Source organism: Zophobas morio, unplaced genomic scaffold (assembly GCF_036711695.1).
Source record: "Zophobas morio isolate AGI-343-1 ecotype UQ-CSIRO unplaced genomic scaffold, CSIRO_AGI_Zmor_V1 ptg000026l, whole genome shotgun sequence".
NCBI lineage: Eukaryota > Metazoa > Arthropoda > Insecta > Coleoptera > Tenebrionidae > Zophobas > Zophobas morio.
The window spans coordinates 2,096,249-2,113,516 of NW_026972131.1; the positions used below are offsets into that span (position 1 = coordinate 2,096,249).

At 31.9% G+C, this 17,268-nt stretch overlaps 2 protein-coding genes across 3 annotated transcripts in view; both read right to left on the reverse strand.

Annotated features, from left to right (window-relative positions):
• The window catches only part of LOC135136657 (hepatocyte nuclear factor 4-gamma), a 68,818-nt gene extending 64,057 nt beyond the window's left edge, over nt 1-4,761 (reverse strand). For both annotated transcript variants that reach the window (XM_064066045.1, XM_064066044.1), the window contains exon 1: nt 4,542-4,761. In XM_064066045.1, coding sequence (XP_063922115.1) covers nt 4,542-4,632 — 91 coding nt within the window. In that variant the 5' untranslated portion in view covers nt 4,633-4,761. The remainder of the gene's footprint in view (nt 1-4,541) is intronic.
• A 167-nt stretch (nt 4,762-4,928) lies between these two features.
• LOC135136656 (O-acyltransferase like protein-like) lies at nt 4,929-8,193 on the reverse strand. Its single transcript, XM_064066039.1, has 10 exons — nt 7,832-8,193; nt 7,030-7,175; nt 6,740-6,960; nt 6,417-6,687; nt 6,190-6,365; nt 5,965-6,136; nt 5,721-5,914; nt 5,526-5,670; nt 5,163-5,477; nt 4,929-5,108 (listed from the first exon to the last, which is right to left on the reverse strand). The coding sequence occupies exons 2-10, from the start codon at nt 7,156-7,158 to the stop codon at nt 4,953-4,955; spliced, it is 1,779 nt and encodes a 592-aa protein (XP_063922109.1). The 5' UTR covers nt 7,159-7,175; nt 7,832-8,193; the 3' UTR covers nt 4,929-4,952.
• Between the last annotated feature and the right edge of the window lie 9,075 nt (nt 8,194-17,268).

Consider the following 17,268-nt stretch of genomic DNA (forward strand, 5'->3'; position numbering starts at 1 on the left):
AATACGTTGTTGCATGTAGACAATCCCGAGCCGAACGAAATACCAAGTACTAGTAGTGACAATAATCAAGTTGAATCAGATCAATCCATCGTTCTTAAGGCAAATTCTCAACAAGTTTATTTTAGTAAAGTACTTCCAACAGCCCAAGTACAAATTTATGGTAAATTTGGAAATAAACATCAAGTGCGGCCACTGTTAGATACCGGCTCCGAATTAAATTTTATTTCAGAGCGAAAATTATTAAATCTTAAATCACAACCGAACGTTTTGTCAATCGCTGGTGTCAACCGTTGTAATACTAGTGCCTCACAATTAGCAAGTATCAAAATTATTCCTAATTACCAACATTATCATTTAAACCTTTCATGTGTTATTTTACCACAAATCTCGGAATTTTTACCATCCACGTCATTTTCAATCGCTAATTTAGAATTTCCGCACCACAACAAATCAGCAGATCCCGCATTTCATGTCAAAGGGACGAGAGATTTATTGCTAGGTGCTCAAACCTTCTTCGAAATTTTACAGCCTAATCGGAGATGTTTGAATAAGGACTTTATTCTACAGGAAACTAAATTCGGTTGGGCAGTGGTTAATGCTCACGGAGATAATCCGGGGGTTGTAAAACAGGGTTCTTGTTATTATGTCCAACCCGTCCTAGAATAGATGGTTGGAAAGTTTTGGCAATTAGATGAATTTAAAACTTCCGCAAAACCTCAATCGGCCGACGAAATCCTATGCGAAAAGAAATTTATGAAGGGTCATAAACGCTTAGAAATGGGAAGGTATTCGGTACTACTTCCGTTCAAGGCGGAAAACCCAAACTTAGGTACATCTTAGGAAGGGGCCATAAAACTTTTTAAATCTTTAGAATGCAAATTCCGAAAGGACGAGAATTTTAAATTATCCTTTTCGGCAGTAATTACAAACTATTTACAACCAGGTCATGCGGAACAAGTTCCTGAAGACGAAATTGATAATCCGCGTAGTTATTATTTACCACACCACGGTGTTCTTAAAGAAAGTACCACGCCACAATTACGTATTGTGTTTGATGCATCATTTAGATCATATAATCAGAAAAGCCTAAATGACGAGTTATTAGTTGGTTCAAAAATCCATTCTTATTTATATCCAATTTTATTACGTGAAAATGTCACACATTCTAATGATCTTAAGGTACTAACTAATATTATTTTCGAAATTGAAGAACGACGTCAGGCCGTCTATTCAAATGCAGTAGTACACAATAAAGGTCAATCACCATCAGATTTATTATTAAGGTACTCATCATTTTCAAAATTAATTAACGTAGTAGCCTTTTGTTTACGATTTTACAACAGAGTCAGATATAGACAAAGTGTAAATGGCGTACTAACTGTAAAGAAAATTGATAACAGTCTTAACGTTATTATTAAAATAGTCCAACAGGAATCATTTCCTGAGGAATTCAAGTGTCTCATAAAAGGTAATGCCTTACCAAAATCTAGTCCTTTAATCAAATTAAATCCCTTTCTAGACGATAATTTATTAATACGAGTGGGTGGTAGACTCGTCAATGCAAATATTTTGTTTGATAAAAAATTTCCTTTGGTTATTCCAAAATTACACCATATTACAAAATTAATTGTACTACAGACACACTTGCGTCAGTTACATGCTGGACCGCAAGCGACTTTAGCAGTTATTAGACAAACACATTGGCATATCGGCGGATGTGAAATAATTATAAAAATTCTCCACGAATGTGTACTTTACAGACGTTCGAAACCGATTCCCTATGAAGAAATAATGGGAAATTTACCCGAAGGTAGAGTAAATCTAGTACGACCATTCCTTAATTGTGCGGTCGATTACGCCGGCCCAATTCTAATTCGAGAAGGGAGGGGTCGTGGAAAAAGGTCTATAAAGGCTTATATTTGTTTGTGTATTTGTTTTGCCACCAAGGCAATTCACCTAGAAATAGTCACCGACTGTACTTCGTCAGCCTTTATTGGAGCCTTCAAAAGATTTATGTCTCGAAGAGGGAAACCTTCAAATATTTACTCCGCTAACGCATCAAATTTTAAGGGAGTCACTCGCGAATTACGAGTCACACATTTGGGTGTTATTAAATCTGATGCATTTTATCCCACCTCGCTCACCACACGTTGGTGTAATTTGGGAAGCAGGTATTAAGACCATTAAATATCATGTAAAACGAGTTATAGGGCAGTCATTGTTCACATATGAGGGAATGTATACCTATTTGACATTGATCGAGGCGTGTCTTAACTCTCAACCTATAACTCCCATTATCCTCAAATCCCGACGATCTGTCCGTACTCACCCCTGGCCATTTTTTGATCGGTACTGCACTTACGTCACTTGCCGAACCTGATGTGGGCGACATCGTCATCGTGCACGAGGATAACGTGCCCCCGTTGTGTTGGTGTCTCGGTCGGGTTGAAATCGTACATCCAGGTCGCGATGGTGAAATAAGGACTGTGTCAGTGCGAACCAGAAACGGGATAGTGCAAAGATCAGTGCGGAAATTGAGCCCGTTACCAATTTAATGCGCAATTGGGCTATACATGTGTATATATATTTCATTTTATTATTGTACTCTTGTTAATTTCATTTTAATTCCTGTTGTATGATCTTAGTTGACATGTATTCATTTAATTAGGCATTTTTTGTTTCTTTATTATTATGTACTATTTATCACAATAAGTAGGTCATCCTTGAAGTTAGTACTTCAACGGGGGGACTATGTTCAGTTTACCTGAACAGGGGTTTGGGCGTAGCCAATTTGTCCACCCTACTCCCACCCGTTTTAGGGTAGTTTACCTAATTTTTATTATTTCATGCTCTCGGGGAGTCGTCGAGAAGTATCGAGAGGGTAAAGACGTGCCGACCCGAGAGACCGGCAATTTATAATTTTTGTGCGATTAAATAAACCGTGTAATTAAAAGGTGATTTTTATTTCGCGCAAAACAATGTCGATATCTACGTCTCTGAATTTTTTCACAATTTTTAGACAACTTTTTTAAAAGTGAAATTTTTCCAATGGTCCCCCCTTCTTCAAATTTTGGTAAATTTTTGACGTTTTCGAAACTCAACTAAACACATTTTCTTGTGGATTTCGAGCTCTAGAACTCACTTCTGGCCTCGTTTCTTTGATAACTGCAACCGTTTTTCCGGAATCGACTATTCGAATATCGAAATTTTTAGAAATTTTCAAAAATTCGCATTTCGTACCGATTTTTTCGAAAATGTTGCTCCGTGACCATCAACATGCTATATTTTTGGAATCAGCATGTCGATCTCCACGTCCTTGAATTTTTTCACAATTTTTAGACAACTTTTTTAAAAGTGAAATTTTTCCAATGTTCCCCCCTTCTTCAAATTTTGGGAAATTTTGACATTTTCGAAACTTAACTAAACACATCTTCTTGTGGATTTCGGTGTCTTGAACTCACTTCCGGCCTCGTTTCTTTGATAACTGCAACCGTTTTTCCGAAAGCGACCGTTGAAATCACGGAATTTTCAAAAATTCGCATTTCGTACCGATTCTTCAAAAATGCTGCTCTTTGACCATCAACATGCTACATTTTTGGAATCAGCATGTCGATATCCACGTCCCTGAATTTTTTCACAATTTTTAGACAACTTTTTTAAAAGTGAAATTTTTCCAATGGTCCCCCCTTCTTCAAATTTTGGTCAAATTTTGACATTTTCGAAACTTAACTAAACACATTTTCTTGTAGATTTTGAGCTCTAGAACTCAATTCTGCCCTCGTTTCTTTGATACCTGCATCCGTTTTTCCGGAATCGACCGTTGAAATATCGAAATTTTTATAAATTTTCAAAAATTCGCATTTCGTACCGATTTTTTCGAAAATGTTGCTCCGTGACCATCAACGTGCTATATTTTTGGAATCAGCATGTCGAGATCCACGTCCCTGAATTTTTTTAGAATTTTTAGACAACTTTTTTAAAAGTGAAATTCTTCAAATTTTGGTAAATTTTTGACATTTTCGAAACTTAACTAAACATATTTTCTTGTAAATTTTGAGCTCTAGAACTCAATTCCGGCCTCGTTTCTTTGATAAATGCAACCGTTTTTCCGGAATCGACCGTTGAAATATTGAAATTTTTAGAAATTTTCAAAAATTTGCATTTAGTAGTGCTAACACATCTAGAATACTAGCGTCTGCATCTATTTCAATAGTCGGTTTGATTCGATTCCTTTGATTTCAAATTAACTGTGGAAAGATTCACAGAACCGTGTATTTTACAGAAAACACTGAAAATTTTGATAAACTTATCGTGACCTTTTTATCACCAAATAAATAGTAACCTTTTAAGATAAATCCAATGCTATCATTAGACGCAGTGGATACGTATAAATTTATACAACATGAAATCTCCCAGAGTTAACATTATGAAATAAAACCGTTCACAAGTCTTTTGTTTATTGATTGATAAATCAATTTACCAGTGAACACGAAGGTATCGAATAAAAAAATATATACTTTTGCGTTAAAACTATTTCCTACCGTTGTTGGAAACCGTCGAGGTCGTACCGATGTTGCCATTGTGCACTATCACGGTATTGTCCAAGGTTAAGATCACCTGCGGTTTCTCCATTGACAATTTTTGAAAATGTCGAAGGTCATGAGGAATCCCCTGTCACCCACAACAATTGTTAAACACTCCAATCTAAACTGAACATACAGAATTGTCGATAATGTGGTTTTTGGTGATCAGAATATCCTTGTCAACATTGTAATGTAAATAATGTATGTTTAAAAGAAAGAGACAAACTAATATGTCTGTGATAGTGCCACTTAAGAAACATGCGCCATATATTTCGCCAGCTTATCGTTTATCATTTGCTTAGTTCCACAGTAAGAAAGAGTCAGAAAATAAATTTTAGTCTTAAGTACTACATATTTGCATTTTTATTTTTATGTGGTTTCACGTTTTTTGTAATGTTTTGCCTTATGAACACTGAATTTAAAAACGAAAATGTGCTGGAGTTGTGACAGAGGCATCTCTAGTAATAGGTGAACAATGAAACCACATATGAATGATAGTCCTACATCCTGAAGAAACGCAACGAACTAGAAAATAAGTGTTAATACTTTGAGTGGAACGTTATTGTTTTATATATTTACCAAATTATAGTCAGATATGTATATGGGTGTTCTAGTCGAGGCGGTTCTATAGAACACTATCCCAAAATGTACCACATACGTAGTATAGGTAAAATTTCCAAAAAACACAAACGGTTTCCATGAACATAACTTCTTTAACCATCCGCCGGTGTCTTTTAACATTCCGAAAATGCCTAACCCAATCCCGAAGGCGTACAACGGTTTTAAGATTCCCGCCAAAATTGTCGACGTAATTTTACCATATTCGAAGGCGGGAATCATAACTATTAATAAAGGTAATCCAGTGGCCAGAGTCCAACAAACTAGAACGTAAATCTGAAAACTATAACTGCACATTTTATATAATTTTTGCAAGATACTTACATTTTTTTTAAATACAACTTTATTTTCTACGCGAAAGTAAACATATCCAAAAATCAAACCTAGCGTATATGTAGCCATGTTTGAGTATGTTGAAGTATAGGTGGCACTAAATTCAAACGAAAGAAAACCGTTATTTTTCGCGTTTCTGAAAATATATAACCAAATAACTAATTACTGTACAAAAATTATACTCACTCTGGATTAATCCTGTATATTGTATCAAGATTATATAAATATGACACAACAGACGGAATAATAATACCCAGTAATAAACAAAGTATCATTAAAAAAATTTTTAGTTGCTTAAATTTCAACATAAGTGTTAAAAATAGTAGCGATAAGACATAAAGTTGGGTGTCTGCAGACAAATACCAGGCGGTAAAATAACACTGAAAGTTAGCTACATAAGAACAATGTTTCTTTAGTCAAATTTATTTACCATTTCGTGTTGTTGATAGTGGTTACTGAGAAATAAAAGAACAATCCACCAGTTTTTCTGACAACGCTGATATTCCTTATCAGAATAGACGTTCTTAACGGGTCCAGAAAACGTACCATAAATCCATACACTTCTCCCCAAACATACCATTAACAATACAGGTGGGATTATTCTGTAATTTTTATTCAATAATAATCAGTAATCAAAAATTCATTGTATCTTTACCTTAAATATCTGTTAACTATAGTCACGAAAGTATATTTAACAACATTTATATTTTTGGTGTTTTTGAAAATTGTGAATGTGTTATAGGACAAAAGCCACGCCGATATTAAAAAAAAGGTTTGTACCAAAAAGACAAATAAGATTCGTATACTATGTCTAATAACGTTTGAAGGTATCTAAAATTAAATTATAAAACATGATTTGTCAGAAATTTGTCATTAACTTACATCTTCCAAATATTTTGTGTTAGCAATGTAACCACCAGCAAAGCTGCAAAAAGTGTGGCAAAATATAACTAAAACCGTCGTGAAAAAACGTATCGATTGAATGCAGTGTAATTTTTGAAAATTGTCGTGCCGATACATTTTATAAAGTTTAGTCAGATTGTAATAAATCGAAAAAACTATAATGCATCTACTTATCTTCTGGACATCGTTTGTTTTAATGTGATAAGCAGTTGCAAGTATTATCAATATTAGATATATCACAATGAAACACCTGAAAAAACACTTATTACTTAAAACGTAACAAAATTGTTGTTTAGATTTACAATAGCGAGATATCAAATGTATTCGTACGATACACAAGATTTTCACATTCGATTGTTACGACTTCTGTGGTTAGTCCTCTATCCTCATATTTTTGAGCGTACATTTTTGTTACAGCTGTTTTCAAAGAACTTGTGCTATTTTTGTTAACCAGACTATCGTTAATACAAATTGCGTGGTACAATTCGTCATGATTGTAATAAGTTTTGAACCTTTTGGTTTCCTAAAATGTATAAATCATAAAAGACATCGTTCTAAAAATGTTAATAATTCGATATTGTTTTTCTTTTACCTGTATTAAATTCCAAACTTTTGTCGAATGGGTGGTTTTTGACGGATATAATTTTAACGAAGCTCTACAGAAGTGTTTGTTTTTTTGCAAGCAATCTTCATAAGAATCTATGTGAAAAATCGGAGGCATTAGTTTGTAGTCATCATCTACAACAAAATAGATTATTAAATAAATAAAGTAAGAAAAGGTGGCGTTTTTAATAATTTTTTTTTCAGCATCATTTTTTTCAAGAAAAATATTACCTGAAATCATAGCACTCACTAAATTTAAAAGAAAACTTAGCACGAGTGGCAAAGTGTGTGACACATTCATGTTTTTAACTGAACACACGCAAATGCAGAACGAATCCAATTTATGATTTATCAGCAGATTCAGTAAAACGTAAATTTTACCACGCTTGCAGAAATTGTTAGTGTCATTGATTGTTTATTAATTTTAAAGATCTAAAACTTTAAACAAAAAACGTTTCTGCGAAAATATGACTTATTGTTATCTTGCAGACTGGCACTTAAAAATGTTGGAACCGCATCCTAATTTGGTTGTCGTCTACTTCTCTTCAACAGAACTGCTGATACCAAATTTTCGGCTATTTGGACTAACGGTTAGAAACTACGCCCAAAACAGGCTTGCAGACTAGGAGTTAAAAATAATTTATAGTATATACTTTATCCCTACAAATTATCTTCAATAAGTCATAAGGTATTTCTCCTAAAGCCTGGAAAATTTTCGATGTATTACCGATTCACAAATGCGGAAGTAAAAGTCAAGTGAACAATTATAGGGGTATTAGTATATTGCCTACCTTATCTATATTACTTGATTCTATTGTTACTGATTGGTTATACTCTTGTTTTAAAGGAACAACATAGTTTCATGGCAGGAAAATCTACCATTACTAATCTCATAATCTTTAGGGATTACTTGTTCAAAAACGTTGCAAATGGTTACGTAGTTGACTGTATTTATACAGATATAAAAAATGTAATTATGTACCTACATGTTGTGTAATGGTGATTCCGTTAATAAAATACTATTATTATTATTATTATTATTAAAATGGAAAATTTTTATAAGGAAATATCGATTTTTCAATTATGCTCCGCCCCATAATTGCAAAACCCATATTTTCTTTCAAAAGTGTACCATTTTAACCATGTTCTAAACTATGTTTCTTGTTGTGAAAAGATGGCTATGTATATTAAAAAAAAAAACGGGAAATATAAGCCCCACCCACCCGCCCTATCTCAATTCTGATGATTTTTTTATTCGTCGTAAGCCGAGGGGCGGAGTTTAATTGGAGAATCGATATTTCCCTATACAAATTTACCATTTTAAACATGTTTTAGCTTTCTTGTTGTGAAAAGAAGATTATACATATAAAAAAAAGGGCAAAATATAAACGTCTAGAACTATCTTTAACGACACTTAAGTACCGACAGAAAGCTACAGTGTAGAAAATGATGGTAGTTATTTAAAATATAAGGGTTTCGGTGAACAGGTGATTAAATGGCTTAATATTAGTGGACCTCATTATCTCTATCAAAATTTGATTTTCGTGGAATTAGTGGTGTCGACCAGAAAAAAGTCCCCCTTACTTTAGGGGATTTTCCTTCAGGTTGGCGGCAGTACACACTAGCGCAGTTTGATTGGTTGAAAATCCAACGTCAACGGCACCGTAACCGAGAACAGCAACGGCAGCAACAAGTTTATAAATCGACCTTTATTCAAGAGAAATTTTTCGTCCAAAAAATTTAAAACGCAACCAATAATACAATGACAAAGCAGTCCTTCAAATTTACTGTCCATAATTTCTTGCTGTTTTAACTTTCGAATTCTCAGTTTTCAAAATTTTAGTTTGGGGACTTTTCAGTTTACTCCTATTATTCAATTTTTGGATTTTACAATTTCTCAATTTTTCAATTTCTCGGTTTTCAGGTATTCTCTTCAATTTTACGATTTTTAAATATTTCGATTTTTCAATTTTTGACTTTTATAAACTCTATATTTGTCGATTTTTCAATTAATTGATTTTTCAGGTTTTTGGGTTTTTCAATTCTTCTATTTTTTCAAGTTTCGATTTTTTAACTTCACTTTTTTGATTTTTCGATTTCTCAATTTTTCGATTTTTTAATTTCTCAGTTTTTGGGCATCTCAGTTTTGGGATTTTTCAGTTTACTTATTATTCAATTTTTCGTTCTTACGATTTTGCAGGTTTTTGATTTTTCAATTTTTCGATTTTTTTAAGGTTTCGATATTTCGCCTTCACTTTTTTGATTTTTCGATTTCTCAATTTTTCGATTTAGATTTTCAGTTTTTGGATTTTTCAGTTTTTTGATATTTCAGTTTTGGGATTTTTCAATATTTCTGTTCTTCGACTTTTCCATTTTTGACTTCTGGATTTTTCGATGTGTCGACTTTTTACTTTTTCGATTTTTAAATTTTAGATTCCTCAATTTTTTGGTATTTTAATTTTTCAATATTTAAAATTTTTGATTTTTTGTTTTTCAGTTGTCGATTTTTCAAATTTTCGATTTTTCAATTTCTCACATTTGACATTTATAAACTGTCAATTTTTCGATTTCTCAATTAATCGATGTTTTGATTTTCCCAGTTCTTGACTTTCGAGGGTTTCGATATTCCTGTCTTCAATTCTTTAATTTTTCGATTTTTCAGCTTTTTCGGTGTCTCAGTTTTTCCAGTTTTCCATTTTTTCGATTTTTGATTTTTCCGCTGTCCCAATTTTTCAACTTTTAACTTTTTGTTTGTCGATTTCTCTAATTTTCGATTTTTCGACTTCATTACTTTTCGATTTCTCGTTCTTTTGATCTTTTAAACTCTCAATTTTTCAATTTTTCGAATTGTTAAGTTTTGTGGTTTCTCGATTTATCGGGATTTGGAGTTTTCGATATTTTGATTGTCAATTTCTCAATTTATGAATTGTTCAATTTTTTACTTTTCGACTTTCGATTTTGGTTTATTTCGTTTCTCAATTGTTCGACTTTTCGACTCCATGATTTCTTGAATTTTTTAATTTTTCGATTTCTCGGTTTTTCGATTTTCCAGTTTTTCTTTGTTTCGATTTTTCAGTTATTCGGTTTTTAAATTTTTGAATTTTACATTTTTTCGATTTTCTGATGTTTCATTTTTCGATTTTCAGTTCTTCGATATTTCGATTTTTCAATGCTGGATTTTTCGATGTGTCGACTTTTTAATTTTTCGATTTTTAAATTTTAGATTTCTCTATTTTTTGGTATTATAATTTTTCAATATTTAAAATTTTAGATTTTCTGATTTTTCATTTCAGTTCTTCGATATTTCAGTTTTTCAAGTTTTCGAATTTTTCAAATATTTTGATTTCTTAATCTATCGATTTTTCGATTTCACGGTTTTAGATTTTCTGTTTTTCAATTGTCGTTTTTTCAAATTTTCGATTTTTCAATTTTTCGATTTTTCAATTAATCGATGTTTTGATTTTCCCATTTCTTGACTTTCGAGGGTTTCGATATTCCTGTTCTTCAATTCTTTAATTTTTCGATTTTTCAGGTTTTTGATTTTTGATTTTTTAGTTTTTTAAAGTTTCGATTTTTCGACTTCACTTTTTCGATTGCTCATTTTTACGACTTTTTAGGATCTCAGTTTTTGGATATTTCAGGTTTGGGATTTTTCAGGTTTTGCATTTTTCAGTTGTTCTTTCATTTTTCGGTTTTTCGATATTTCAGTTTTGGGATTTTTCAATATTTCTGTTCTTCGACTTTTCCATTTTTGACTTCTGGATTTTCGATATGGCGACTTTTTACTTTCTCGATTTTTAAATTTTAGATTTCTCAATTTTTCATTTCCGCTCTTCCATATTTCAATTTTTCAAATGTTTCGATTTCTTAATCTTTCGATTTTTCAATTTTTCAAATTTGACATCTATAAACTGTCAATTTTTCGATTTTTGATTTTCCTATTATTTGACTTTCGAGGGTTTCGATATTCCTGTTCTTTAATTCTCTAATTTTTCGATTTTTAATTTTTTAGTTTTTTTAAGGTTTCGATTTTTCGACTTCACTTTTTGGATTTTTCGATTGCTCAATTTTTCGACTTTTTAGATTCTCAGTTTTTGGATTTTTCAGGTTTTCCATTTTTCAATATTTCGATTCTTCGACTTTTCGATTTTTGGCTTCTGGAGTTTTCGATGTGTCGATTTTTTTACTTTTTCGATTGCTTAATCTTTCGATTTTTCGACTTCCTGGTTTTAGATTTTCTGTTTTCAATTGTCGTTTTAAATTTTTCGACTTTTCAATGTTTCGATTTCCCGATTTAGTTTCCCATTTTCAGTTTTTCTTAATCTTTTAATTTTTCGACTTCCCGGTTTTAGATTTTCTGTTTTGCGATTTTTATTTTGTCAAATTTTGGATTTTTTAATTTTTCAAATTTGACTTTTATAAACTCCCAATTTTTCGATTTTTCAATTAATCGATTATTTGATTTTCCCATTTCTTGACCTTCGAGTGTTTCGATTTTTCTGTTCTTCAATGGGATTTTCCAATATTTCGATTCTTCCACTTTTCGACTTTTGACTCCTGGATTTTTCGATGTGTCGATTTTTTTACTTTTTCGTTTTTTCAATTTTTCAATTAATCGATGTTTTGACTTTCCCATTTCTTGACTTTCGAGGGATTCGATATTCCTGTTCTTCAATTTTTTAATTTTTCGATTTTTCAGGTTTTTGATTTTTCATTTTTTAGTTTTTTAAGGTTTCGATTTTTCGACTTCACTTTTTCGATTTTTCGATTACTCATTTTTACGACTTTTAGGCTCTCAGTTTTTGGATATTTCAGGTTTTCCATTTTTCAGTTTTTCTTTCATTTTTCAGTTTTTCGATATTTCAGTTTTGGAATTTTTCAATATTTTTGTTCTTCGACTTTTCCATTTTTGACTTCTGGTTTTTTTGATGTGTCGACTTTTTACTTTTTCGATTTCTCAATTTTTCATTTCTGCTCTTCCATATTTCAATTTTTCAAATATTTCGATTTCTTAATCTTTCGATTTTTCAATTTTTCAAATTTGATATTTATAAACTGTCAATTTTTCGATTTTTCAATTAATCAATGTTTTGATTTCCCATTATTTGACTTTCGAGGGTTTCGATATTCCTGTTCTTTAATTCTTTAATTTTTTGATTTTTAATTTTTTAGTTTTTTTAAGGTTTCGATTTTTCGACTTCACTTTTTGGATTTTTCGATTGCTCAATTTTTCGACTTTTTAGATTCTCAGTTTTTGGATTTTTCAGGTTTTCCATTTTTCAACATTTCGATTCTTCGACTTTTCGCTTCTGGAGTTTTCGATGTGTCGATTTTTTTACTTTTTCGATTGCTTAATCTTTCGATTTTTCGACTTCCTGGTTTTAGATTTTCTGTTTTCAATTGTCGTTTTAAATTTTTCGACTTTTCAATGTTTTGATTTCACAATTTAGTTTCCCATTTTTTGTTTTTCTTTCATTTTTCAGTTTTTCTTAGTCTTTTCTTTCTTCGACTTCCCGGTTTTAGATTTTCTGTTTTGCGATTTTTATTTTGTCAAATTTTGGATTTTTTTATTATTCAAATTTGACTTTTATAAACTCTCAATTTTTCGATTTTTCAATTAATCGATTATTTGATTTTCGCATTTCTTGATCTTCGAGTGTTTCGATTTTCCTGTTCTTCAATTCTTTAATTTTTTGATTTTTCAATTTTTCAATTTTTCAGCTTTTACGATTTTTCAATATTTCAGTTCTTTGACTTTTCTATTTTTGACTTCTGGATTTTTCGATGTGTCTACCTTTTTACTTTTCCGATTTTTCAATTTTTGGATTTTTAAATTTTAGATTTTTCAATCTTTTGATATTTTAATTTTTCAATATTTCTTAATCTTTCGATTTTTCGACTTCCTGGTTTTAGATGTTCTGTTTTTCAATTTTTCGATTTGTTAAATTTTCATTCCCGATTTATCGAGATTTGATTGTTCAGGTTTTCGATTTATCACTTTTTCAATTTTTTATTTTGGCCTATTTCGGTTCTTCAGTTTTTCCAGTTTTCCATTTTTTCGTTTTTTGATTTTTTCGCTTTTCCAATTTTTCAACTTTTAACTTTTTGTTTGTCGATTTCTCGTTCTTTTGATCTTTTAAACTCTCAATTTTTCAATTTTTCGAATTTTTAAGTTTTGTGGTTTCTCGATTTATCGGGATTTGGATTTTTCGATATTTTGATTGTCAATTTTCTCAATTTATGAATTGTTCAATTTTTTACTTTTCGACTTTCGATTTTGGTTTATTTCGTTTCTCAATTGTTCGACTTTTCGACTCCATGATTTCTTGAATTTTTTAATTTTTCGATTTCTCGGTTTTTCGATTTTCCAGTTTTTCTTTGTTTCGATTTTTCAGTTATTCGGTTTTTAAATTTTTGAATTTTACATTTTTTCGATTTTCTTATGTTTCATTTTTCGATTTTCAGTTCTTCGATATTTCGATTTTTCAATGCTGGATTTTTCGATGTGTCGACTTTTTAATTTTTCGATTTTTAAATTTTAGATTTCTCTATTTTTTGGTATTATAATTTTTCAATACATATTTAAAATTTTAGATTTTTTGATTTTTCATTTCAGTTCTTCGATATTTCAGTTTTTCAAGTTTTCGAATTTTTCAAATGTTTTGATTTCTTAATCTATCGATTTTTCGATTTCACGGTTTTAGATTTTCTGTTTTTCAATTGTCGTTTTTTCAAATTTTCGATTTGTCAATTAATCGATGTGTTGATTTTCCCATTTCTTGACTTTCGAGGGTTTCGATATTCCTGTTCTTCAATTCTTTAATTTTTCGATTTTTCAGGTTTTTGATTTTTCATTTTTTAGTTTTTTAAAGTTTCGATTTTTCGACTTCACTTTTTCGATTTTTTGATTGCTAATTTTTACGACTTTTTAGGCTCTCAGTTTTTGGATATTTCAGGTTTGGGATTTTTCAGGTTTTCCATTTTTCAGTTTTTCGATATTTCAGTTTTGGGATTTTTCAATATTTTTCTTCGACTTTTCCATTTTTAACTTCTAGATTTTTCAATGTGTCGACTTTTTACTTTTTTCATTTTTAAATTTTATATGTCTCAATTTTTCATTTCCGCTCTTCCATATTTCAATTTTTCAAATGTTTCGATTTCTTAATCTTTCGATTTTTCAATTTTTCAAATTTGACATTTATAAACTGTTGTAGCGGAGCTTTCAAAGCGCTCCGCTAGTACCCTTTCGAGGGCGCTGTCCTCGGCAGCGCCGATATCAACCCCACCAAGCTCACCCCCACTGGAACGCACCCCACCTGAAGTTACTTCATTGTGCAGGTACTCCCACGCATCTCAACCCTGCCTATAAAAGGGCAACTCGGACGCTTTCCAGGCAGATGGAACTCCACCATCTCCACCTTAAGGGTTGCACTGTCTCGGTCCCCTTTTGGTGAGCACCGTACAGATGGAACGCCACCATCTCCACCTTAAGGGCTGCACTGTCTCGGTCCCCTTCTGGTGAGCACCGTACAGATGGAAGGCCACCATCTCCACCTTAAGGGCTGCACTGTCTCGGTCCCCTTCTGGTGAGCACCGTATAGATGGAACGCCACCATCTCCACCTTAAGGGCTGCACTGTCTCGGTCCCCTTCTGGTGAGCACCAGGGCTGCACTGTGTTACGGTCCCCTGCGCCGCTTCAAGATTATCACCAGGGCTGCACTGTTTACGGTCCCCTGCGCTGCTTCGAGATCATCACCAGGGCTGCACTGTTTTACGGTCCCCCTGCGCCGCTTCAACGACGTCATCTCCAGGGTCGCACTCTCTAGGTCCCCTGTGCCGTATCGCCGACGTCGTCATCTCCAGGGTCGCACTCTCTAGGTCCCCTGTGCCGTATCGCCGACGTCGTCATCTCCAGGGTCGCATTCTCTAGGTCTCCTGTGCCGCACCGCCGACGTCGTCATCTCCAGGGTCGCACTGTCCAGGTGCCCTGTGCTACATACATCGCCGCCGTCATCCCCTACGACGCTCTGAGTCCCAGGAGCCGCCACCATCCCCGACGAGAATTGCCACCACTTCGATAACCCATACCCATATTTTGCTTTGTATTGTTTGCTTATTATCAATAAACCGCTGAGCTACCACACTGTTAATTTTTCGATTTTTGATTTTCCCATTATTTGACTTTCGAGGGTTTCGATATTCCTGTTCTTTAATTCTTTAATTTTTCGATTTTTGATTTTTTAGTTTTTTTAAGGTTTCGATTTTTCGACTTCACTTTTTGGATTTTTCCATTGCTCAATTTTTCGACTTTTTAGATTCTCAGTTTTTGGATTTTTCAGGTTTTCCATTTTTCAATATTTCGATTCTTCGACTTTTCGATTTTTGGCTTCTGGAGTTTTCAATGTGTCGATTTTTTTACTTTTTCGATTGCTTAATCTTTCGATTTTTCGACTTCCTGGTTTTAGATTTTCCGTTTTCAATTGTCGTTTTAAATTTTTCGACTTTTCAATGTTTCGATTTCCCGATTTAGTTTCCCATTTTTAGTTTTTCTTTAATTTTTCAGTGTTTCTTAATCTTTTAATTTTTCGACTTCCCGGTTTTAGATTTTCTGTTTTGCGATTTTTATTTTGTCAAATTTTGGATTTTTTAATTTTTCAAATTTGATTTTTATAAATTCCCAATTTTTCGATTTTTCAATTAATCGATTATTTGATTTTCCCATTTCTTGACCTTCGAGTGTTTCGATTTTTCTGTTCTTCAATGAGATTTTCCAATATTTCGATTCTTCCACTTTTCGACTTTTGACTCCTGGATTTTTCGATGTGTCGATTTTTTTACTTTTTCGACTTTTCAATTTTTCGGTTTTCAAATTTTAGATTTTTTAACTTTTAAAATTTTAAATTTTTCGATTTCTCGATTTTTCATTTCAGTTCTTCGATATTTCAATTTTTCAAGTTTTCGAATTTTTCAGATGTTTCGATTTCTTAATCTATTGATTTTTCGACTTCCCGGTTTTAGATTTTCTGTTTTTCAATTGTCATTTTGTCAAATTTTCGGTTTTTTAATTTTTAAAATTTGACTTTTATAAACTTTCAATTTTTCGATTTTTCAATTAATCGATATTTTTATTTTCCCATTTCTTGACTTTCGAGTGTTTCGATTTTCCTGTTCTTCAATTCTTTAATTTTTTGATTTTTCAGGTTTTTGATTTTTCTATTTTTCGAATTCACTTTTTTGATTTTTCGATTTTTCAGCTTTTAGATATTTCAGTCTTAGGATTTTTCAATATTTCAATTCTTCGGCTTTTCTATTTTTGACTTCTGGATTTTTCGATGTGTCTACCTTTTTACTTTTTCGATTTTTCAATTTTTGGATTTTTACATTTTAGATTTTTCAATCTTTTGATATTTTAATTTTTCAACATTTCTTAATATTTCGATTTTTCGACTTCCTGGTTTTAGATGTTCTGTTTTTCAATTTTTCGATTTGTTAAATTTTCGTTCCCGATTTATCGAGATTTGATTGTTCAGGTTTTCGATTTATCAGTTTTTCAATTTTTTATTTTAGCCTATTTCGGTTTCTCAGTTTATCCAGTTTTCCATTTTTTCGTTTTTTGATTTTTTTGCTTTCCCAATTTTTCAACTTTTAACTTTTTGTTTGTCGATTTCTCTATTTTTCGATTTTTCGACTTCATCACTTTTCGATTTCTCGTTCTTTTGATCTTTCAAACTCTCAATTTTTCAAATTTTTAAGTTTTTTGATTTCTCGATTTATCGAGATTTGGATTTTTCGATATTTTGATTATCAATTTCTCAATTTATAAATTGTTCAATTTTTAACTTTCCGATTTTTCAATTTTGGCCTATTTCGGTTTCTCAATTGTTCGACTTTTCGACTCCACGATTTCTTGATCTTTCGATTTTTCGATTTCTCGATTTTTCAATTTTTCAATGTTTCGGTTTTACAATTTTTGTATCGAAAACAACCACAAAAATTGTCACTAAAAACATTTAAAAATTCATACAAAATAGAACAGTGTTTCCAAAACATTTTCCCGAAAAAAATCCATTGGGGCATTACGATTTCAACAATATTCTTAGTTTAAGACGTTTTGCTAGTATAAAACACAAATAAAGAATTAATTCTTAGCAAACAAAATATGTAAAATCATCTAAATATGTACCAAAAATATTCACTTAGTCGTTATAAAAACCGACCAAACAACTA

Bases quoted from the DNA above. Each gene is read 5' to 3' on its own strand.
- LOC135136656 (XM_064066039.1), bottom strand. From the start codon at position 7,158: ATGCCTCCGATTTTTCACATAGATTCTTATGAAGATTGCTTGCAAAAA. The intron at 5,915-5,964 runs GTAAATAAATTT...GCTAACTTTCAG, and splicing joins ACTATCAACAACACGAAATG to TGTTATTTTACCGCCTGGTA. The intron at 5,109-5,162 runs GTAAATATATAA...CTTATTTTCTAG, and splicing joins ACATATCTGACTATAATTTG to TTCGTTGCGTTTCTTCAGGA.